The sequence below is a fragment of the Leiobunum rupestre genome, chromosome 3, assembly GCF_980474605.1.
Source record: "Leiobunum rupestre chromosome 3, qqLeiRupe1.1.hap1, whole genome shotgun sequence".
Classification (NCBI taxonomy): domain Eukaryota; kingdom Metazoa; phylum Arthropoda; class Arachnida; order Opiliones; family Sclerosomatidae; genus Leiobunum; species Leiobunum rupestre.
The window spans coordinates 27,167,966-27,192,534 of NC_143386.1; the positions used below are offsets into that span (position 1 = coordinate 27,167,966).

At 33.0% G+C, this 24,569-nt stretch overlaps 1 protein-coding gene and 1 long non-coding RNA gene across 2 annotated transcripts in view; one reads left to right on the forward strand and one right to left on the reverse strand.

Annotated features, from left to right (window-relative positions):
• LOC149950979 (uncharacterized) overlaps positions 1 to 24,569 on the reverse strand; it is a 277,136-nt gene that overhangs the window by 10,211 nt on the left and 242,356 nt on the right. The gene's annotated exons all lie outside the window — the stretch shown is intronic.
• LOC149950980 (uncharacterized) lies at positions 2,053 to 3,086 on the forward strand. The gene is made up of 6 exons (XM_090169066.1): positions 2,053 to 2,061; positions 2,136 to 2,191; positions 2,262 to 2,411; positions 2,526 to 2,625; positions 2,693 to 2,902; positions 2,982 to 3,086. Exons 1-6 carry the CDS (start codon positions 2,053 to 2,055, stop codon positions 3,084 to 3,086), a joined length of 630 nt encoding a protein of 209 aa, XP_090025192.1.

Here is a 24,569-nt window from a genome sequence, read left to right on the forward strand (position 1 = left end):
AGTATACCTTTCTTAAGAAATACGGATATGAAAAATGTTTCAATCCTTTGCTAGAAGACCTAATGGCTCTTCAGAATGAGGATTTTCAAATTGGAAATAGTACAGTGAAGGGGGCCCTAGCAGCCATATCTGGGGACAATCTATCAAGTCATGGAGTTGGTGGCTTCTCCCAGTGTTTTTCATCCGGGAGAATTTGCCGATTTTGTATGATAATAAAAGATCACATATCCGAACGATTCGATGAAAATGAAATGACACCAAGAACGCAAGACCTACACGAATATCATTAAGCTGCAGTTAGATAAAACCCTGAAAATTCTAAAATATATGGAGTTAATGGCCCATCGGCTTTCGCCGTTTTGCCTCACTTTAAAGTAACGCAAAGCCTTCTACCCGACATCATGCATGATTTTTTTGAAGGAGTTGTACCCAAAATATTAAAATTTACTATTAAATATAGGATAGATAATGGAATATGTTCCCTTGACCATATAAATTATACCATTCAATACTTTCCCTACGGTGACTTACACCGAAAAGACAAAAGTGTGCCAATAACTAAAGCAACTCTGACTGGCAAAGGCTGCAACTTAGTGGGTACTGCAGCTCAAAAAAGCTGTCTCCTACATTTTTATCCGCTGTTATTTGGCTCGATTATGTCACCTAATGACAAACACTTGCAACTGATATTAATTTTAGTAGAGATAAAAGATATAATACTAGCTCCTATCATTGACAAATCATGCTTACCTTATTTGTGTGAAATTATCATTGACTTAAATCATTTGCTTAAAGAGCTACCCAATTCAAAATTTACGCCAAAGTTACACTACCTAACTCACTATGCCAGACTGATTTCTTATTTTGGACCTCTTGTACGGCTTTGGTGTATGCGCTTTGAAGCGAAACATCAATATTTCAAAAATATTGCCAGTGCTTGTCGCAATTTTATAAGCATTGGCACAACTCTTTCGAAACGCCATCAGATGCTTCAGTGTTGGGAAATTAGTGGTGGCCAAGGCATTGAAAGGGTTGACTACTTTAAGTCAATAAAATTAAGTTATTCAAAATTACCCATTTTGTTTAAAGAATCATTACGAAAATATCTAAAATCTGAAAAAGACCCTGTGGTTACTCAGTTTGCTTCGGTACTTCGAAAAGAATATGTGACATATAAAATAAACTACCTTTATTGCATTTATATATCGAATAACGGAGTACCGTTGTTAATGAAAGTTTATTTTATTTGCGAGAATAATAATCAATAATAATAATAATCACCACCTTAGGCCTAAGTCATCGAGCGACATTTGAAGCCTTTAATTCAGGTGGCCGGGTTATAATTCGTAGGAGGGTGGTGACAAGCCCTGCATGCCACGCTTTCGAGCCAACAGCTCCCTACACTAACTATTACCGTTAACCTCATCAAGTTTTTATGGAAGGGGAAACCGAAGAGCTCGGGGGAAAACCCCTTTAACCAGTGGGGAGAGAACTTGCAAACTCTACGCGGAAGGAGTTGTTCCGAGTTTTCACCCAGTGCCACAAGCTGGGATCGAACCCGGCTCCTCTTGCTGCGAGGCGAAAGTGCTAACCACTCCACCACCCCATGGTTTGCTTGTGGCCAAATTACACGCTGTATTAAGTTTAAAAATCATTTTAATTGTTACGAAATTAAAGAGCTAAATGAATGGCATTTTATAAAACCGGGAGAAGAAATTGTTAGTTTTCCTACGCAAAGTTATGAACTCGAAAAAAAGGACGTAGTAATTTTTGACTATAGAATCTTTAGCGATAAATAATGTATTTAAATCCAAATTGCGCTGTATACCGTAATAACTAAAATGTTATAAATAAATTACTTAGTGTTAATTTCGTTTCACATTTACTGATTTTTTGTAGTTTCATAGTTTTCGACATGGATTATCACGTCACTTTCGAACCATCAAAAAAAAAATATTTTCCTGCTCGGAAAACACTTCCGAAGACGAATTTTTGAAAAAACTTAAAAACATTTTTCCATTTCTAATATTGAAATAGTGCAAGTTTTTGATAATGGGTTCTGTAATGATTGGGTTGATCATGATTTCAGTAAAGGTTTAACAAAAAATCAATCACAACTGAAATTAATTGTAAAGGTTATGGATAAGACGTTTCCGTCTAATGAAATGAGAGATACACCATTTCAAAAAAGGTATTTTTATTCTATTTACAGATAAATTTTGTGCTTATTAGTAATGTATAATTTAAAAAATTTCAACTAGTGATTCAACAAGTGCTCTTCAAAGTTTATCAGTTGTCTCTAGTTCACAACAATCTGGTCTTCCACGACCATATCAAATTACCAGATTTCCCGATAATATAAATAAACTAATATCCGAAAAGAGTTCCGAGGTATTCTTAAGACCCAACAGGTCTATAATAATCCGAATATTATACGAGGACGTTTCAAGATATATAAAAACGTAACATTTATTAACTAATTACTGTAATTTATTTCTAAAAAATTGTAAACAAAATATTTTCAGATACCCAAGTAGTGCCGAGTATAATAGAATTGGTGAAGCCCTCATAACGAAACATCCATTTTCAGAAGATAGGCTAAAATTTCCAGGAAACGTGGGGCATGTGAGTATTTCATATTTGTTTTCAATTTATAAAAAAACTGTATGTATTCGGTGAAACTAAATTTCAGGAATCATGGATGGATACTCTACGAACGAAAATCAAACATGAACAAGAGAAAATTGCAAATCAAGAGAAGGATGTCACTGTTGTGGGAGAAATGAGAAATAGTCAGCGAAATGCTAAGAGAAAGTTACAGAAAGACGTTGCAAATGATCAAACCTCAAAAAATACAGTCTTGTTAAAGGATAATTTAAAGAAGAAAAGATTTAGTTCAATGGTAAAATTAAATATCTGATAAATGAGCTATTATCATTTAGCTTGAAAATATAAATTTATTTAAATTAATTTAAAAATAGCTCATGAATGGAATGGCCGAGGACCCTGAAAGCATAAATTCACACTTGCAAATTCTTAAAAAAGAATTAGATAAAGCGAATTTTTACGAAAGTCTGGAAGAATAAAAAATTTTGCGAACGGCAACTTATCGACAAGGTCTAGCATTCACAAAACATGTAAAAGATGTATTAGAAATATTTCCGATTCTCAAGAAAAGAAATATGGTACAAGGTTTTGGAAAAACTTCAAGAATTGTACGATAAAATTTAATGCCATGTTTCTTTATAGCTTATTAAAGAGTTAAACCTTTTACAAAACATAAGACCCTCCGCTGAACAAGTTATTGTTCCTCACTTTGCGCCAATCGCAAATAAATTGATAAATCTTGTCAGGACCCGAAAAAACGCCAAAGAAATTATATCAATCCTCGAACAAAAGAAAAATGTTTCTTCTGATGATGCTTTTAAACGTAATTAACTTTACAATAAACTATTAATATTTAATGGATATAATTTTATTTAATTATTTTAATATTGCAGATATGGAAATGAGAGCATCTCTTCTTTTGCTGCCCTGTGCTGTTGGGGAATCCAATGATTTGTACTTCACGACCGAGGTAAGATTGCCTACGTCTTAACCAATTATTTAATTGAATTTCGTGGAAATAGTTCTAACATTTTTGTAATTATTAATTTTAATATTACCAAATATAGGTCCCCAAATCTGCAACTCCAACGCTCTGTTTAGCGAATATTGATTTCACAACAACTTTACTTGACGTGGAAATTGAAAATGTAAAATTCGAAGTTTCCAGCATTGATCATGGAGTCGCAACCATTTTTGCTGGATATTATGCTTTTCGAATGGAATTCCCTAAAAAAACTATCTAAAACCTTAGAATATATTCAGAAAATTGTATTTAAAATTAATCCAGAAAAATATCTACCCCCATAATTAAATTTGTGAATCAAATGTCCCTCTAAGACCAAATTACGAAAAGTTTAATGTATAAGTAAATTCATTTGTGTCGAATAAAATTTGCATACGTTAATCGGAATGTGGAACTATTTAATTTGTGAAAGTGGCTAATTAGTTTGCCATTAATCACTTATTTGGTCTCGAAAACCCCGAAACGTGGACTGTAATCAGTCTAAGGGGGTGCCCTATTTTATTCAAAAAGGGACTTGATTATATCCAAAATGTTTCTCGAATCTTTCCATAAATGCGCTAAAATCTGTCCAAAAAGGCGATAAAATCAGTACATAAAGGGTCTAGCAATTGAAACGGGATTCGAAGCGGTCCGACACGGGACTCGTATCGGTCCGAAACGGGACTCGAAGCGGTCCGAAACGGGACTCGAAGCGGTCCGAAACGGGACTCGAAGCGGTCCGACACGGGACTCGTATCGGTCCGAAACGGGACTCGAACCATTTTATATATATAGAATAGAATAGAATAGAATAGAATAGAATGTGTGTTTATTGTGCAACAAAACAGTTTACAAATGAAACCAACAAGTTGTTACACTGCAGTCGTTAATCGGTTACTTAGTACATCAAAGATAAACAATAATAAGAAGGAATTTCGCTACAAAAACATTATTAAATTAAATTATGTTTTTGTACGTCGTAAAATTCGTCTTTTACGTTGTGTACCCAATCGGGTTTAAAATAAGAATATATATACAAAAAAAGCATAAAAATTGTAAAAACTAAGACGATTAACACATGTAGAGAATATTATATGTTGTCGATTTTCATATTTTTGGAATACAATTTTGAGTTGTTAAAAAGGTCAATTGATTGACCAAACTTATTTGAATTTCTCATCATTCTTTTGAGGGATAGAGTACAGGTCGTTTCAGGGTAAAACAAGTTTATTTGTCTTTGATTTCGGGTGGAACAGTTTAAGGATATTTGAGACAAGAGTTCCTGGCAATTTATTCTAGAATTTAATAGTCGATGTATATATTTTATGTCGGTTTTTATTAAGTTGTTTTTTATAGTGTCAAAGTGTATATAATTAAGAGCTTTAAAATAATCGTAGGGTAAATTTGATTTAAAAGAAAGACGTAGCAAATATATAAATTTCTTTTGAATTGATTCTTATTATATATATATATTTATATATATATATACATATATATATATATAATATATATATATAATATATATATATATTTATATATATATATATATATAATATATATATATAATATATATATATATATATATATATATATAAATAATAAATATATATATATATATTCCTAACGAAATTTAAAATTGATTTAACCTTGCATATCCTAATTAAACGCGACATCAAATTTCCAAACAACCTTATGGTTGCACGGTATAATTCCTCTGAACTTCCTCAAAATCTGTTACTGAACTGTAGCTCACGGTCGAAAAGGGGGAGAGGAAACCTTTTTATCGACCTCCACAAAAAAGTAACCTATTAAATAGAATCATGTTTAACACAAATCAATATGGTAGAATTCGGACATTTTTCACTAAAATAATTGGTCATGAAAAACACTTCCAAAAACGTTAAATATTTCTCGATTTTACTGAAATTTACAAATAACAACGATCTCCCCCGAGAGCGTACATATTGAATATATAGTATTTGAGAAAAATGCCTGGGCCCATCAAATGAAGACAACCTGTATTTACATATTTTATAAGTTAAATTACTATTTTTTTAATTTCCATGTTGGCGCAAAATTTTAAAGTGGTGGCGCCTAGTAACGCGTTATTACAGGCTATTTAGGGAAACTTAATAATAAAATAATATTTTACCATTTTTACGTAGCTTCTGCATTACAAGTTAAGATACTATTTTTAATTATTTCCTAATTTCCATGTTGGCGCAAAATTTTAAAGTGGTGGCGCCTAATAGCGCGTAGTTGGCACGTAATTAAAGGCTATTTTGGGAAACGTATTATTCATATTGTCATTCTGCGTTAAGTTGGTTCGCCAGGTTTCAAATTGATTTTGAGACAAATGCAAAATGTTTCGAAATAAAATATCGTTGGCGCGTAATAGCGCGTATTTTATTTTTCATAGAACAAAGTTTGTTACATAGAAATTTGTGAAATTTTCTGACTTTTTTTAAATTGTCTCGCCTGGTTTCAAAAATTATTAAACTTATGTATTTTTGCCTAATTTGAATATTTTTGAACTTAAAATTGCTGGAGCCCAATAGCGCATAATTCGAGCGATATTATGAAATATGTTTACTTTTTTTTCATGATTTTTGCCACTGAATTAAATAAATTTAAATGTGTTATAGGTCATGAAACCTTATGGCGCCAAATTTGAAATAGTGGCGCACAATAGCGCGAATGGGAACCTAATTATGTGCTTTATTTTTTTGCAATTTGTAATTATTGGCGAGCTGGCGTCAACTTAGCCCGCCTAGTTTCTTGAAATTCCAATCTGGCGCGTAAAAGCGCGTAATTGGCGCGTTATTTTGAAATAAGAAATTTTGATTTTCGTTTGATTGGCGTGCCAGGTTGACAACTCCACATTGACCTCTAAAACCGCTTCATTTAGTGAACTTGTTTTCTAAACCATCGCGAGAAATAACGTCGTGTTGGTTCTGGAACTAGCTTGGCCAGGTCGGTTCGCTTAGAATTCATTTGCAAAATAACACGGCGAGGAACTTAAAATACTTTCAATTTCCAAAAAAATAACGCGACTAAAATTCTAAATAATTTTAAATCCTGTTTCTATAGTAAACATGATTAACTAATGGTCTTAGGATAAATTTTCGTAACCAAACTGAAGCGAGTCAAGAAACAATGGAAATCGCTTCAAACTGAGTTTATAACCGATTTTACTATCAAGTTTAATAAGGCACCCAAGACCAGAAAAGTTCCTCATAATAAGAAATGTTTTACTTAAAGAGCCTCAAATAAGCAGAACATTCAATTTAAAATTGTGTATTAGTGTTTATTAATTCTTGGCACTTTATTAAATTGAAATTTTCTTTTAACTTCCTTGCACATTATCAAGAGGTATCTTATTGATGTTTGATGATGTTCAAATATTTCTTCTTATAGGCTGCAGCCCAATCAATGATTGAACGTGGCACAGGTGGCGCTATTGTCAACCTGTCCAGCGTCGCCGCTTTGGCTCCTTTGATATCCCTTTCAGTGTACTCTTGCTTAAAAGCTGGCACTTCTAACTTTATGAAATCCATGGCTCATGATCTGGCGAAGCATAAGGTAAGGGACATTTATTTTAATCTTAAAGATCCACGGTGAGAAGATAACTTAGTAGTTAAAAAATCACATGGTCTGTCAAATTTCAATTTCAATTAACGGGTCACGTTGTGCAATAATTGGTGGCTTAACTGGGGAGTCGGGGTCTTCATCATGCAACCCCTAAGGGCGGTGGCGCACTGGGATATGTAAGTCGTGATCAAACGGTCCTAACTCCACCTCCGACATCAGTCAGGTAGGGACCAGAAACTGGGGTCCGCTCAGGCTAACGGTGATGGTCCCGGCCACATCTGGTGTCTCGGACGAACTGATAGCCGGCTGTGCGTCAGCAGTTCTCCACTTGAGGTGCTGTGACTCTGTTTCCCAGCCTTTTGGAGGCACACTGAAATACCTGGTCTCAGCTGTGCTGGGTTACGTGGGTTGCATTGTGCCCGTCTTTTACTTTTATGAGCTTTTTCTGAAGGGCTTGGTTCTTTACCTCTCTAGGTAGGGTGTCGGCTGGAAGTTGCTTGTGCATTTCTTATCTATGCCACAGTTATGCATGAAGTAGGAGCTTATCATTACATTGTTGCGCCTTTTGTCGGGTTGAGTGGCTTGCGTAGAGTGTGCGACCGTTATTGATATAGGCTCTACTACCCAAGACTGTTTTTTTCACCTGTCCGGGCTTGTGGACGCTGGCGTAGGGTGTTCTTATAAGACCACCGCTGTAGTAGGCCTTAATTGATTCATTTGGAGCACCAGTATATAAATTTTCTTACCACATGTCAAATAAAAATGGTTATTTAAGAAACTAGAATGTGAAAGCTTTTGAAATAGGGTCATTTTAAAACTGGCTTTCTTAAATTGCATTTTGACAATCAACGTGTTTCGTTATTCTGAGGACATCTTTACTCTTTATTTTCCTACAAATTACTATGTCCAGTGGGTAGATTGTGTTTTTTTATCTGTTTGGAAAGTTTTAACAGCCTATCTGATTATTTTTATTATTATTATATTAAACCAGTAATGTATTTATTTATTCTTAATGATATTGACTATGTTAAGGCAATCCACTGACTTTAGGATCTAGTTTACCTGGCACAAAGGAAAATTTAAGCGACGTTCACCAAATGTCGGTATTAAAGAACAAATAAGATACGGTGATGATTTTAATTTTTAGGGTTAGGCAGCATTCTTGTTAAGGCTGATGGAAATTGAGAGCAATGTGAACAAGTTGGCAAGCCAAAATATACCTCTCCTCGGAAGAATTATCCCTAGCGGTATTAATCTCTGGAGATAACCCATAAAGATATATCTCCGCAATTCAGAGTTATTTTTTTAAAAACATAATCCCGGTTCAACCCCGCAAGGTATACAAGTTAATTATAATTAAAATAATTGAGACGAAACAACAGAGTTTAATTTATTCAGAATATTATAAATTAAGTAGTTACAACAGTGAGTTAGACGAACTAGAACAACGCACAATTGAATTTAACCCTATTTACAGTACAAGTTTTTCAGTTAAATATAATACGAAGCCAATTTTAATGAAAGAAATAACTAAAGAGGGTATTTGTAATTTTCTCGCTTACGAAATACTTGCCGCATCTTTAACGGTCATTTTATTTCAAATTAAACATCTTAATCAGTCGAGAAAACGTTTAAAATAAATTACGAAGTAATGACGACCCAGTTAAAAACCAGACCAACATAAGTGTAAGCGCACGATGTATACAATTCGATAAAAATATACGACTGAAAAAACGAAATAAAATACAAATAAAACGAAAGATATTTAAAATTAAAAAACTGATCCTAATAAAACGTGAATATACCCTCCACGTCACGCACATTCGAAATATGCAGAAGTAACGTTATACTATATCCAGTTTAAAATATTAGAGTATCAAAAAATAAAAATAACGAATAGAAAAATACACAATAACAACCCAATCAATCGGACTTCAGAAACAAAACTCATAGAAAAATATTATAACGCAGTCAAGCAATAAATTAGTTCAAATACTAAGAAATCAAGCAATAGAAAATATAATATCAAGAAGCGCAACACCTTAACCATTCACAAATACGATTTTCCACGTTATTATAATGAAACCGGATAAGCTTTTGGGCATGACTTACGCTCTTAAAGGTTCCTCTAAGACTGGACGATTTTGCGGGGAAAAGGAAAAAAACTTAAAAAATAGTAGATACAAATATAAGACAGAAAAAATCAATAATACCAAAGATTAGACAAACAAGATTAAATCAACATAATTTCATTCGTAAAAAAACCAGATTACGCCTTCATAAATTCATTCATAAAAAAATTCAAGACTTTATTACCTATTATGCTTACGATGAGTGTCTTATTTTCAGTTTAATTTATTCAGAATATTATAAATTAAGTAGTTACAACAGTGAGTTAGACGAACTAGAACAACGCACAATTGAATTTAACCCTATTTACATAACAAGTTTATCAGTTAAATGTAATACGAAGCGAATTTTAATAAACGAAATATCTACAGAGGGTATTTGTATTTTTCTCGCTTACGAAATAACACAAAAACCTTCTTTAAACCACTTCACACGAAAAAATGATAATTAAAAGCCAACAATACCGCCCAAAAGCTCAACACAATCAAAAAATTTAAATACAAAAACCCAATCAATCAGACCAGAGTAGAGCAAAAATAACGAATAGAAAATATTTAATAATATCCCAAATATTCAGGCTTAAGAGCAAAAATAACGAATAGAAAAAATTTATAATAATATCCCAATCAATCAGACTTCAGGATCAAAATAGCTCATAGAAAAATATTATTACGCAGTCGAGTAACAAATTAATTCAAAACCAAGCAATAGAAAATAGAAAATCAAGAAGCGCAACAACTTACCATTCACAAATACGAATTTTGGACGTTATTATAATGAAACCGGATAAGCTTTAAGCCACGATGTAACCACTTTAAAGGTTCCACTAAAACTGAACCGTTTCGAAAAATAAGCTTACAAAATCAACAATACCCAAGAATAGACAAAAAAACAACGTTATCTCGATCAGTAAAAATAACATGAAACCCTTACTTTGCCTGGAACCCAGATACTTTTTATATTTTAAAACAAGATTTGACCTTTAAAATTTCATACGTAAAAAATGTAGACTTTAAAAATTAAAAAAACCAAGTTCAATAAACAATATATACAGATATTGTATTAATACGTTTAGTAAAAAAACCCGCCTTATCATAATGGTTCCTTTACTTTAATATTTTCCTTAAGGAAGTCAATGGCTCGCCGGTGAACTATCCCGAGTTCAATTCCTGATCACGTTCAAATTTTACAATAAAGTACTAAAATATTTAATTAAATATAAGATTAATATAATCTATAAATACTTAATTAAATATAAGATTAATATAATTTATAAATATTTAATTAAATATAAGATTAATATAATTTATAAATATTTAATTAAGTATCAGATTAATATAATTTATAAATATTTAATCAAATATAAGATTAATATAATCTATAAATACTTAATTAAATATAAGATTAATATAATTTATAAATATTTAATTAAATATAAGATTAATATAATTTATAAATATTTATTTAATTATAAGATTAATATAATCTATAAATATTTGATTAAATATAAGATTAATATAATTTATTAATATTTAATTAAATATAAGATTAATATAATTTATAAATATTTCATTAAATATAAGATAATTAATATGATGTAGAATAAATTATAGTACCTAACGTTATAACTTTGTAAAGGACATTCGCCAAAGCTGTTTTTTAGGAAAACACCGTTAATTAACAAGCGTTGGTGGCTGAGTGGTTAGAGTACATCTCTTGCACGAGGCAGACCCGGGTTCCATTCCCGGCCGGCGCCAATAAATCGCAGATTGATGTTAAGACGAATACCGTGTACAATTGGTGGAAACCCTGCCATTGGATGTAGAGAGGTTGCATAACACTCAGCACTCGGTCCGTCCCAAAGTCATTCAGAAGAAGTTGGAGAGAAAGCGCCCATACAAACACAACAGATTCAACATCCACAACCGTCATAACACAAACACAACAAACTCAACACCAACAACCGTCATAACACGAACTCAACATCCAATTAATCCGTTAACGCTCACCGTCACCCGGTGGTTTTGCCAACCATTCGAGAAACTGCGAACGCAGTGATCCAAGAAACTGCCCCGAAAATGCGAACGCGTTCGCAGGCCTGACAGACAGACCCACAGACAGACAGACACGGTGATTGAATAACCCAGTAAATTAATTATATAGTATTAATTATTATTATTATTAAGTATTTTAATCATTGTTAACTGTTGTCAACTATTAAGGGCTTTACCGTTTAATAAAATTTTGAAATTGGCGCCTCAAAGATAAAAATTAGTATGCCATCTCTCATAGGCTATAAGAAAGATAATCACTTGATCATTAGAGATGTGGGTATAAGAAATATTTCGCTGGTCTGCTTGTTACTTGGATAAATTATTTTTACAAGCTTTTTGCCGCATCATTGTCATCGAAATAAACTATTGTACATAAATGGTAATTATTAGATGAGCGTTCTTACAAGGGTATTCATTCTCTATTTTTAATCAATATTACATTACGAAACTGATCTGTAACAACATTTTCCCTTGTTCAGTTTTCATATTACATAATCACATCGAGTTCAAATACCAAAATGCTATAAATACAGAATGTGAATGTCAAAATAATGTCTATTTAATAAAAAACCTATCCAAGTAGCTTTGTCTTTCAATTTCAATATTAATGACTTTATGCAAAAATAACCAATTACATTCCGAGGATTCAATCTGTGAGATTTTACAATTGGCGATTCCAGATGATCTAACGCGGGGTCACTTTTAATGGGGATGTAAAATAAAAAGTGTCGCACTAGATTTCATAAAATCATCCACTGGGAAATCAAGAGCAGTTTTCTCTGATATTTGTGTCTTCCACTGGTACTCATGCTCTCGCAGCAGATTCCAATTACTTTCTTTAACTAGTTGTCTGACAAAATTAGCATATTTAACTTGTTCACTAGAGCCAGTTATACACCTATAGCTTTTTATCTAAAACCTAATGGACAATTAGAAGGCAATTTGGCATAAAACAATTATACGTTAAGTTGAGTATAATCTATTTAAAACTATTTTAAATACTATTAATTACCTGATAAATACTTTTTATTTTCCAACTTACGGTTTTCTTTTACAAATATAAATTTTAGGCAAAATTTGCCCTGTGAGGCAGAGAAAAGGGACAGCTATTAAATAAAAAATGCTTTTATCAAAGCAGTTGAAAGGTTGAATTAAGGGGGAGTAATTGAGATCTATTAAGGGGCAGATATTAAAAATGTTTTAGGTTTAAAGAGTTTTGTTTTTGGAATTTTCAAAAGTGAAATATATTTCTAATATAATTTCCATAAATTTTCCTGAGCTTTTTTATATTTTAAAAAACCTTCCCTTAAATTTGAGCCTTGAAAGTATAACAGTAAACTGAGATAATTTTAAATTGTAAAGGATTACGTGTAAAATTACAGCATTTAATTTAGAGTAGTTTTACTCTGTAGCTTTCCCAATGGCTGGCATTTTGTGGGGGATTTTTTCTCTATGGGAAAAAGCATGGGTGACTTTGTATCACGTGACACTGAAATCACTGTATAAATACATATAAAACAGAAACTAAACTAGAAAAAAGTCATAAATAAAAGAGATTTGCAATAAATTTAATCAAGACTTGGTTCAAGTTAACAGAGAAAATTTGTACGTAACTATATTTTCTATTTTCACGATCAACAGATGACATTCTCTTCCTATAGAGAGAGCCTGCAAGTGCAAAGAGAGCTGTGTGTCTTGCCCTTTCGCTTAGAAAATATGTTTTTCTTCCAGTAACAATAAATTCTAATAGATATTTCTAGAAAGAAACATGGCTGTTTTAATGTAACTCTTAAGTAACTTTTTTATTACCAGCCCTTATTTGTGTGGAGCTTCAGATTTCCATTGGGCATGCCAACGCTATATAAAGCTCCGTGTTGTTATGTGTAATTCTACCATGGATTAATGAGGTTAATGAATTCATGATTCTACTTTAAACGAAAAGTTTAAAAACAATGCAAACTATGATAGATAGAATTTAGTATATGATTTATATAACATCAATTAAATTCATCAAGATAATAAGCTTACCTCGAACGTTTCCAACTCCTTCGACCGTTTAATTTCTTTTATATTCATACAACATTTTTAATTTCACATATAAAATAGCAAATAAATTAGGTGATAACTCATTACGAGTACTAATTTTCAAAATAAATCTGCACGAGCTAGTTACAATTACGTAGCAGAGCAGACGTCTATCCAAATTAAATAAAAAAAGCTTTTATCAAAGCAGTGGGAAGGTTGATTTAAGGGGTAGTTGGGATCTATGAAGGCAGAGATATTAGAAATGTTTTAGAATTAAAGAGTTATTTTTTGGAATTATTTTAAAAAGCAAAATATATTTCTAAAATAATTTCCATCAATTTTTCCTCTACTTTTATATATTTTAAAACCCTTTCCTTAAATTTGAGTCTTGAAACTGTAACAGTAAACTGAGAAAATTTTAAATTGTAAAGGAGTACACGTGTTTAGTTCAGAATTATGTATATTCTAATTGAAATATTTAAAATTAATTTTAAAATCGGCCGCCATGGATATAAAATAGGGCTGTGGGATAAAAAATTCGAAGGTAAAAGACATACTACCAAGGATTTCTGGCATTGATTTTCAATGCTATAGACGTAGTGCTTCCATATGCGGGGAATTTTTCAACCTTTAAAAATGCTAAAAGGGGAATAATGCAATTTAAGAGGGAAAACGGGAAAAACGATGGGAATTTAAAAAAGGGTCATTATAACACTAATGAAAGTCACAATCTCAATATCTAAAGCAACTTTTGAGGATATGTTTATGCAAAATTATTCAAATGTAAGTAATTTTGTAATAAATAAAACCTTCAATTTGGATTCATTTTCAGAATTAATCTGAATATCTATATAAATTAGTATTAAAAGCGAGGGATACAAAATGGAAATTTCTAGGTCCAAAACGCAAAAAACGGGATTTTTCATTTAATGAAACTATCGCAAGAGGAAAAATTTAGATATCAAATGTGGAAGCCCTGTATAGACGTCTGCTATGCTGTCGTAACTGGATTCTGCAGTTTTGTGTTTCAAACTACTACTCGCAAAATATTATAACCTTAATTAATGATTAATTTGCTGTTTTATATGTTAAATTAATATTTTGTATAAATACATATGAAATTAAACGGTGAAAGGAGTTTGCAACTTTCTATGTAAGCTAATTCTCTTAATGAATTTATAAAACAGACATGTACTAAATTCTATCTATTCAAGTCTGCACTTATTATTTTAAACTTCTGGTTTAAAGTAGAATACTTCAGTATTTAAATTTGGCATGCATCATGAAAAACTGAAGATCCTCGCAAGTCAAGTACCCGCTGGTAGTAAAAAAGAGTGACATTAGAGTTACATTAATATGACCAATTGACCACATTTCTTTCTAGAAAGGCCTGATGAAATGTGTGCAGTTACACTGCAGTAGCATGTTTGAATTGTTAAAGGGACTTTCAAGAAAGACTTAGTCGAATTGAAATAAGTCATTCAGTCGTAACTTTGGGTTTACAATGTACGGCATGTTAAGTTTAATAACTTTCTTGATTAAATTTATTGTAAATCTCTTTTATTGATGACTTTTTTAATAGTTTAGTTTCTATAATGAGTTTCAGCAATTTAAATGCTGTAATTTTACAAATAATCCTTTACAATTTAAAATTTTCTCAGTTTACGGTTACAGTTTCAAGGCTCAAATTTAAGGGAAGGGTTTTTAAAATATATAAAAGCTGAGGAAAATTGATGGAAATTATTTTAGAAATATATTTCGTTTTGAAAATTCCAAAAACAAAACTCTTTAAACCTAAAACATTTTTATTATCTGCCCCTTAATAGATCTCAATTACTCCCCCTTAAATCAACCTTTCAACTGCTTTGATAAAAGCATTTTTTATTTAATCTATTGTTGAGCGAGCTACCAATACCCGTCTTCATTGGTCAGTATATAATTCCTTATTAGCTCAATTCCTACTCGTCCGCTTTAGAGGCTTTTCGTTAAGATCAATTGACAATCTGAAGTTCTCGTTTCCGCCCTTAAACGGCTTTTCTAAAAAAAATGAAGATAATGTTTATGGATTTAATTTTCTTCAATTTCTACTACGATTGGTATCTGCTTCTCTCATCCATATCGATTGTTTTCTTTTTGATGTGACTACGTCGGCTTATGTACCGAGGATTAATGACCATTTATAAATTGCACTTTGGTTTTGGTTACATAGACAAAGTGCATGTTCTATTTAATCTATTTCAATAATTAATTCACTGATTACGTAAAATACTCATTAAGACAAGTGGTCATTTGCATAAAAAATTATAAGGAATGGTTTCGATGCAAGCCCTCAAAACAACGTATATAATGTTCTGACCCCGCTAATTTATATTTGCACTTTAAAATCATGATAATATATTACGAATTAGGTCTTTTAATTAATTTATAAATAAAACTTGACAGAACCTGTGCATAGGATAATTAAGAAAGAAAACACCACTTCAATTACACTTTATTCAAACAGAAAAGAGGGTATTTTCGATTCATGGCCAACTGTTTTCCGAAGGGATGTTTGAATTGTAAACGTAGAAAAATGTCTCTATTTTAGGAGTGCATAAACGATTTTGAAATATTCTTCGAAAAACTTCTTTTCCATGGTCTATTCGTTAAAAGGGATATAAATAAATACTTAATTTATTAAAATTAAAAATTTTGAGCTGTACGTTTCTCACATTCATTTACTTATTTTAATAGGGAAGAAATAAAGTAAAAGAGTATCGTTCGCGGAAGATTTATTTTTCTGTTTGGATGACAACGTTGTGCTGACTAGAACATTCGTGATCTCCATGCGAATGATTAGTAATCTAAATAGGATCTTTCAATTAGCAGAGTACATAACTACCATTATTTTACAAATAAATCTAACGTTGTTCCAACGTCAAAAACAGTCGGACCTACATTATTTACATAAATGATAACAGTCGAAGTTCGGTTCACACCGAGGGATACCTATGTTTGTCCTACCATTAGATCAAAGGCAAATGCAACGTAAACCCATCGTCTGAACCAAACGTCGGCATAAGATTGGACCTAACATTTAAGGTACAGTCGGGCGGATTAACATTGCCGAACGCTATGTTTTAATTGTGGCTCCTTGAACCAGGATTCCCGTGGTAGAGAACGCTATCATTTTACTCCTGAGAAACCCAGCAACTGATATCGTTCGTCCTCATTTAATTCTCGCGATACCCTTCACGATTCTCCAAAGGAGACTCCTACCACTCCCCGTCAGACGACCGCCGCAGCCGTGGCACTTTCCAAGACCATCGAAGCTCTCCGTGGCGTGGATCAAATAAGTCACAGGAATTCGGGAAACGGCAACCGACGACGGCATTGGAAGGAGCCCGGTCGTCTACCCATACGCAAATCTTACGTTACAATATGCGAGAAAGCTTTAATAGTAAATTTAAAAAACTTTTATTAATGAATTGACAATTAAAGAGCTCCAAAATAAGAAATGGAAGTTTGTTAAGTAATAAAATTTTCGTAAAACTAATTTAGCAGCTGTCAAACAAATAAGATTTTATTATTTTGACTGTAGAACAGAAAAAAATACTGTATTAGCCATTTATTATTTTCCTAAAAATGGATGTAGTTGTCAGCTCTGCCAATGAATATTATAGAAGTATATCAGTCGCGCTTGTTTGTCACGGTAAGGGTGTTCAACGCCCACATACTGATTGTTGTTGGCTGTAAACGCACATGTCATTCGAAAACCGGTACAAGCGGACGTTTTCTCGAATTCAGAAAAAAATGGAGTTTAATTTCGCAGGAAAACGAGTGGTGGTTACCGGTGCTACTAGAGGTAAGCCGTACTTAAAAAATGCATACCTAAATTTTTAATGTCAAAATAAAAATTTAATTTGTATTTGTTAAAACCGTGCTCACAACAAACGCGGTTAATAAATTATAAGAAGACCTGAATATAAATTTTCCATAAAATATGGTTGGCCACAGGTCGTATTTCGATAGTCTTGGCGCAAAGGTCATTTATAATTTATATGGCGCCAGCCATTCAAGCGTTATGGCTTTGACGTTGTTTAAGGTGAAACTATGGCGTTTTCTGATATTTACCCATACGATCATCGGTTTAGTAAACACGTCAAGATAATAAACCAAATCAATATATATTTATTAAAAGGTGGGCTTTTCCACGTTAATCTTGATCCAAATCTTTGTCTTTCGTTTCTGCTTACATAAAGGAAAGATAGTCTGCTACGTAGATATAGAGTTTACTCTATTTCGGAAGTCTTTTAATTTCTAGCTTGATGGCTGTTATTATAAAGAACGTCGTCATTTTGTTATTAATTTTTAAGGTATTTAAATTAAGATATAATTGTTTGGTTTTTTGGAATACAATATGAATTAAATGTTTTAGAAGAAACTTGTTTTTTTGATAATATTAGGGCTTAATACATAAACACGCGATAATTATTTATTTAAGAAAAACTTTGGGTGAGAAAGGTCTAAGAGAGAAGGTTGGCTTTAGAGGCCTGCGCCCCCGCCGCTGCTAGTTTGGAACGCGCCGCCGTTTTTATCTCGTGCCCCCCTTTACGAGGGAGAGGGCGAAATATTGAAAGAGGGATTGGAAAGCCGCCGGCCGTGTTGCCATATGGGCGCTTAAAATTTGGTTTCTTTTATGGTACTCTATTTTGTACGCCGATAAATTTTCTTACAGCTATATTCTTATTACTATAATAGCATTGATTTTTTCGAACTGTCGTTCAAAAGGCTATAAACTTTTTCTGATACCACTACCAAAGGCTAAATTTCCTTCCTAGTTCATTGCTTTAATAATCAGGTAACAGCGATTTCAAAATTACCTTCGTAGTTCATGGTTTTAATCATCAGGTAAGAGCGATTTTGTTGGGCTGGAATTGGGCTGTATCGAAGAAAGAACCATTTTTGTTTGGGCGAGATTTTGGACTAGTTACCCAATTTTTAGTTATTGGGATCCATAAAATTAATCTGGCAACTCCGCCAACGCCACCGCTGGCTCAAAAATTGCCGTTCGCGGGTTTGAGAACTAAAAACACGTAACGTAACTCGTATAGTCCCGTTGTTAATTTAGGAGCTTACACCAGCTAAAAACATCTGGGAAATGGGGATGATGGTTTTACAATTTTAACTTATCTGAGGGAACTACTCCCTAGCGTTTGGTTCTAGAGCGTTACTGTTGAATGCAAAGCGTTCTTATCTATAACCTTTGAATGCCAACAGAATTTTATTTACTCAAGGCAATTACAAAATTTTCAAAGTTTCCCTAACTTAAAGCAAGTTCTGTGATGTTTTTTTTTTAAAAATGGATCCCAATTTATCAAATATATAAGTGCCATAGTTAAAAGTTAAATCTTATATTAAAATTCAATTTGTAATTTATGATTATTTTTCGGTAATAAATTATCTACTGATTTTTATCTTAATAATTTGAAAATTGAACGATTACAAACAATTTTACATAAAAATTTGTTTAAACGCCGGCGTACGCCGCCGTCGCGGGTCACTTTTGGTTGCCTTAGAGGAAACATGAAATACGTTTGCTGACAACTTCAGTCTTCTATTGGATATATTGCTAAATATAGCAACCTATTTAATAACTAGGGATTTGCCTATGCCCACTCATACAGAGATTAACTTTAAAATATTTATAAATGCCTCTCCAAACGTTACGTGGTTTTAGCTTTTAAGCGACGTAAACCTGTTTTTTTTTTTTAATTTTTCCATGAATTAAGATTTCCTTTTGTGTTATATAAATATTTTAAGTTTCTTTATTGAGGAATAAGGCGCTTCACAACACAAGGGGGCTTTCCCGCTTCTGCCTAATAACTAATTAGCACGTGCCTTTGAGCGTGCATCGCGCGTCTTTATGAAATAGAAGCGGGAAAGGTTCCTAGTGCTGCGTAGCACCATCTTCATCATAGTTGCAGTATAAATATTTCTCATTCAAATTATCTGAATCAACTGCGTCTATATTTGGCCAGGTATTGGACGAGAAACTGCCAGGCTCTTGCATAAGCTGGGAGCCCATGTCATAGCAGTTTGCAACAACCAGCAATGTTTGGACGAACTGTTTACTGAGGTATGAAGATGGATCAAGCACGTAGATATAGAAAGTCTAAGGGGGGGGGGACGGGTTTTAACACAAAAAGATGAAATCGCGAGCGCGAAATTTTTCGTTAGCAATAACGCATATTTAAGGTACTGGCTAGACTCGGGACGAGTGACAATGACATTTCCGCACGTGTATCAAACGAATAATATTAATGATCCTATTAATATATTTAATATATTAATATATTTTACTGTGCTGCGTTGCGGATATTTCAATTCATGTTTAAGACTTAAGGCCCAAACACACATACGGTTCGCAAGCGATTTCGCCTGCGAATTTTCGCGCACGCGCCCATGCGCCATGACTATCATTCTGTTAAGTCACGCGACGCGACGCGATTGCCAGCGGAATTTCGCGCGCGAAGGCTATGTGTGCATCCGCCTTTACTGTTTATTTCTTAATGTTGCGCTCCTTTCGTAAGAAAGGAATCAAGTCCTAAGGGGGGGGGGGGTTGAACCCCCTAAACCCCCCGCTTATATACGTCCTTGAGATGGATAAAGAAAGCTCCATATATACTTACTTTTCTTAGAACTTTTATAATAATTTAGAGCTATTTCTCGAATGAGCTAACATTTTGGATTTTGGCTGAATTACACATTAAATCATCAGAATGATAAAACCAAGAATGTATGTATTTATACCTAGGGAGAATGTCTATGTCGAGATGGTTTTTAGCCTTTTCTCAATCCACCCGTTGTTCCCCCCAGTACGCTCCTCCACTTAAAATGAAACGAATAGTCCCGGTATTTCATTGGCTGCTTAAAATTTACGTCACCTAATACTCTTTACAGACGAGGCTTATAAAACCGGGTTTAGAACCCGTTTTTGAAACAAGAGATTATTTAGCTATACTGAAATGTGCTATAAAAATTTAACTTGGGTTTACTGAACCCAGTTTTATTAGCCTCGTCTGAACAGGGTATAACGCGATGGAAATCAAACGCCGGTGACGTTTTGTCTTTCCCCCCGCGCGAGACTGGGGAAAGGCGTTCAACGTGCCCGGCGATTGTCGCAACATAATAATCCTTCCTAAATATAAATAAATACATTCTTGCTAAAACAAAAGCGAAAAAGTTAAGTAGTCTTTCCTTAAAAAGCAAAACCCTAGCTTATCTAATTGGGTACCTAGTTTACTGCTGGAAGTTTTTGCTTATTTGTATAGTTTTTTAATTTGTTCCAAGTCGAAAGTTAATTCAATCGATCACGTCTTTTATTTGTCCTCGAAGACCTATGAGTCCGAGAATCTCGAAATGTTTGCAATATCTTAAAATAGTGCTAGGGATCTGTGTGTATTAGTTTAACGTATTGTGTCCATCGACGCCGGTGTTCACACGATTTATCTCTGTATCTTAGGGCTACAAAGACACATGATACGTCAATCGATTGGACATGTCTTGACCTCATCTGTATTGTTAACATTTGTGAGATTAGCCCTATTAGTAGTTTTGGGAAATTTTTGAAATTAAATGTAAATTTAATTTTTGAAATTAAGACCAACGTGGCATAGCCAACTAAATACATACAGGCCATGATATGTATTTTTTTACCGATTTTTTATTTGGCTGGGGCCATTTGTTATGTATCACCGCTAGATGGCAACCATATGGGTAAAAACTTCAAAGCACGGCCAACTTCGATAATGAGTAACTGGCTGTAGTTCGGGACTGGTAGGTTGAAGAGTTGGTGATTTTAGTATACTTTTCTCGACGGACCTTGGAGTGGGAGCAGTTCCTAGTCATGATATTCATTATATTTGAAATATTTGGTAAGTTTTTATTGTTAAGTTGATATTAGAGGAGTGGAACTTTAATGTTTCATGTTTCCTTTCTTTCTTGTTAGTATTATGAAGTACTTTGCTATGCCCCTAGTTTGAGTTCCTATCAAGATTTATCTTGCATAATTTGACTATGCATCTTGTAAACTACTACTATTTTTGTCATATCAGAGCCAAAGTTTTTGTGATACATAGCTGAGTGTGATTAACAGCAAAATGTGAAGTACAACAATAAGCCAAGAGTACAAAGCTGATTGTGATAATTGAAGAACAAAGCTGATTGTGATAATTGAAGAACAAAGTTGATTGTGATAATTGAAGAACAAAGCTGATTGTGATAATTGAAGAACAAAGCTGATTGTGATAATTGAAGTACAAAGTTAATTGTGAAATATGTAGTACAAATTTATGAAATTGTACTAACAACAAAATGGTTCATTATTGCATAATCAAGAACTGGGAATCCAATAATAAGAAACTGAGCAGCCAAAAAAATCTAAATGCTTCCAGTATTAGTTTTCATAAATTTCCTGATGACGATAAAAAGAGTGATGCTCGGGAAAAAGTTATTTTGTCTAAATTAAAAGGAGATGATGAAAACAAACCAGCATTGAAGCTGCATTCTGATTCACGCTTGTGTAGCAAACATTTTCTGAACTCTGATTATAGACCAAGCTTAAATCAAAGACGAAAAAGGCTTTTACAACATGCAGTTCCTTCAGTGTTTCAATTTGAAATCGTAGTAAAGAAACCAAGAGTTATAACTACCGATGAAATTAACCAACAAGCCGCTAATCCAACTATTTTGATAAACTCGTCTCCCTCAATTTCAAATAGGAAAACTCCTTTCAGTCCTAGTTTTTCAAGAAATAGATCTCATTTAAGTCCAAACGTTTCAAGAAATCTAAGTCCTAGTCTTTCAAGTCCTTTAAGAAATGGATCTCATTTAAGTCCAAACGTTTCAAGAAATCTAAGTCCTAGTCTTTCAAGTCCTTTAAGAAATAGATCTCATTTAAGTCCAAGTGTACGTAAAGTCGAAGCAAAGAAACAGGAAGAGCAATATGGAAACCTGCAATCTAATACCTCTAAAACACAGATACCTGACAAAACAAACTGTGGTTCACCTCAAAAAGTTGTTTGCGATCGTGCAAATCAGTTAAAGAAGAGGAGACTATTTCTTGAAGCTGAAACTTGTAACATAAGTCCCACCAAGAGGCTCCTTTCAAGTTATTCTCAATCAACCCGACTTACTAAGCAAATCAAATCTGTACATAAGAGTTCTTTAAGTACTTCATCAAAAGAAATATCATTAGAGGATATTAATAACATTTTGCAAAGTTCGTTGCTGGTAAAGTTCCTTCTAAAGTCTGTTTTTTTTACGTGCTAACGAGTAAAGCATCTAGTGATGCAATTGAGATGTTCTTTAGCCATGTGAGACAAATGGGGGGCTACAATAATACAATGGATGTAAGAAGTTGTGTCAATGCCATAGAAACTACCCTAAAAATTGGATTGATGAAGCCATCGAAATATGGCAATGCAGATAAAGATTCTAAGCTCATAACCAGTTCAAGTACTAGTTTAAAAGAAATTCAGGGTCTTGCGAAAATTGAAAAATGGAAATGTTCAAAAGAAGACTATCAAAAAAGTTCCTTACAATGTAATGATGATACTCAATCGAATTGGAAAAGTTGATGTCAGAGGTGAATTTTATCACTATTATATGTTTTTAATTACCTTTTGTTCTAACTAAATTATAATAATATTCCATTTTGAGATTCATGCCCAATTACAGTGAGAAACACCGCAGTGGCTATGATTGCTGGATTTATTGGCAGAGTTGCCGAAGAGAACTTCACATGTTCTTTTTGCCTCGACTTGCTTAACCAACCAAAAAACAATTCTCCAATATTATCTTATGTGAACTTTTTAGACCGAGGAGGATTGAAATATCCGAGTAACTACCTAATAAATGTGTTGGTAATTGTAACAGATTTTGCAATGGCAGTTTTACCATGTCTACCACGACAAAATAACCTAAAATTTTGGAATTCATTTTAATTCCCTATATAACGAAAGCTTTCAAATGTCAGTGCGAGGAGTATGAAAACCTTTGTAAAATAATGATTACAAAATATGTAAGACCTCTCCTCGATAATTACGCAAATGAAATAACTGATCTCAAACAAAAAAGAAAGAACTATAACAAGAAACCATTGTCAAGAAAGTACCTGACTCTTTAAGGAAATTAAGTTATATTGACTGAAATTTCTAATTAACTGTATTCTTTTTATTTTGAAACATGCTTTGCGAGATGATAGTAATTATAATAAATAATTTTTAAACATGCTTTTTGAGATGATAGTAATTATAATAAATAATTTTTAAACATGCTTTGTGAGATGAGAGTAATTATAATAAATAATTTTTAAACATGCTTTGTAAAATGATAGTAATTATAATAAATAATTTCAAATTAATAATAATAATGATAAAAGAAAGATAAAAATATAGATATGGAAACTACCTTACTTTTAAAATCCAAATTCAAATTTCCCGCGCTTCTAAACCCCATATGATCGCCATCTAGGGGTGTTCATAAAATCGCTAAGTTGCCCTATTCTATTTTTACATATCATGGCCTGTATGTATTTAGTTGGCTATGAAAACACAGATACCTGACAAAACAAACTGTGGTTCACCTCAAAAAGTTGTTTGTGATCGTGCAAATCAGTTAAAGAAGAGGAGACTATTTCTTGAAGCTGAAACTTGTAACATAAGTCCCTCCAAGAGGCTCCTTTCAAGTTATTCTCAATCAACCCGACTTACTAAGCAAATCAAATCTGTACATAAGAGTTCTTTAAGTACTTCATCAAAAGAAATATCATTAGAGGATATTAATTACATTTTGCAAAGTTCATTGCTGGTGAAGTTCCTTCTAAATTCTGTTTTTTTTTTTACGTGCTAACGAGTAAAGCATCAAGTGATGCAATTGAGATGTTCTTTAGCCATGTGAGACAAATGGGGGGCTACAATAATACAATGGATGTAAGAAGTTGTGTCAATGCCATAGAAACTACCCTAAAAATTGGATTGATGAAGCCATCGAAATATGGCAATGCAGATAAAGATTCTAAGCTCATAACCAGTTCAAGTACTAGTTTAAAAGAAATTCAGGGTCTTGCGAAAATTGAAAAATGGAAATGTTCAAAAGAAGACTGTATCAAAAAAGTT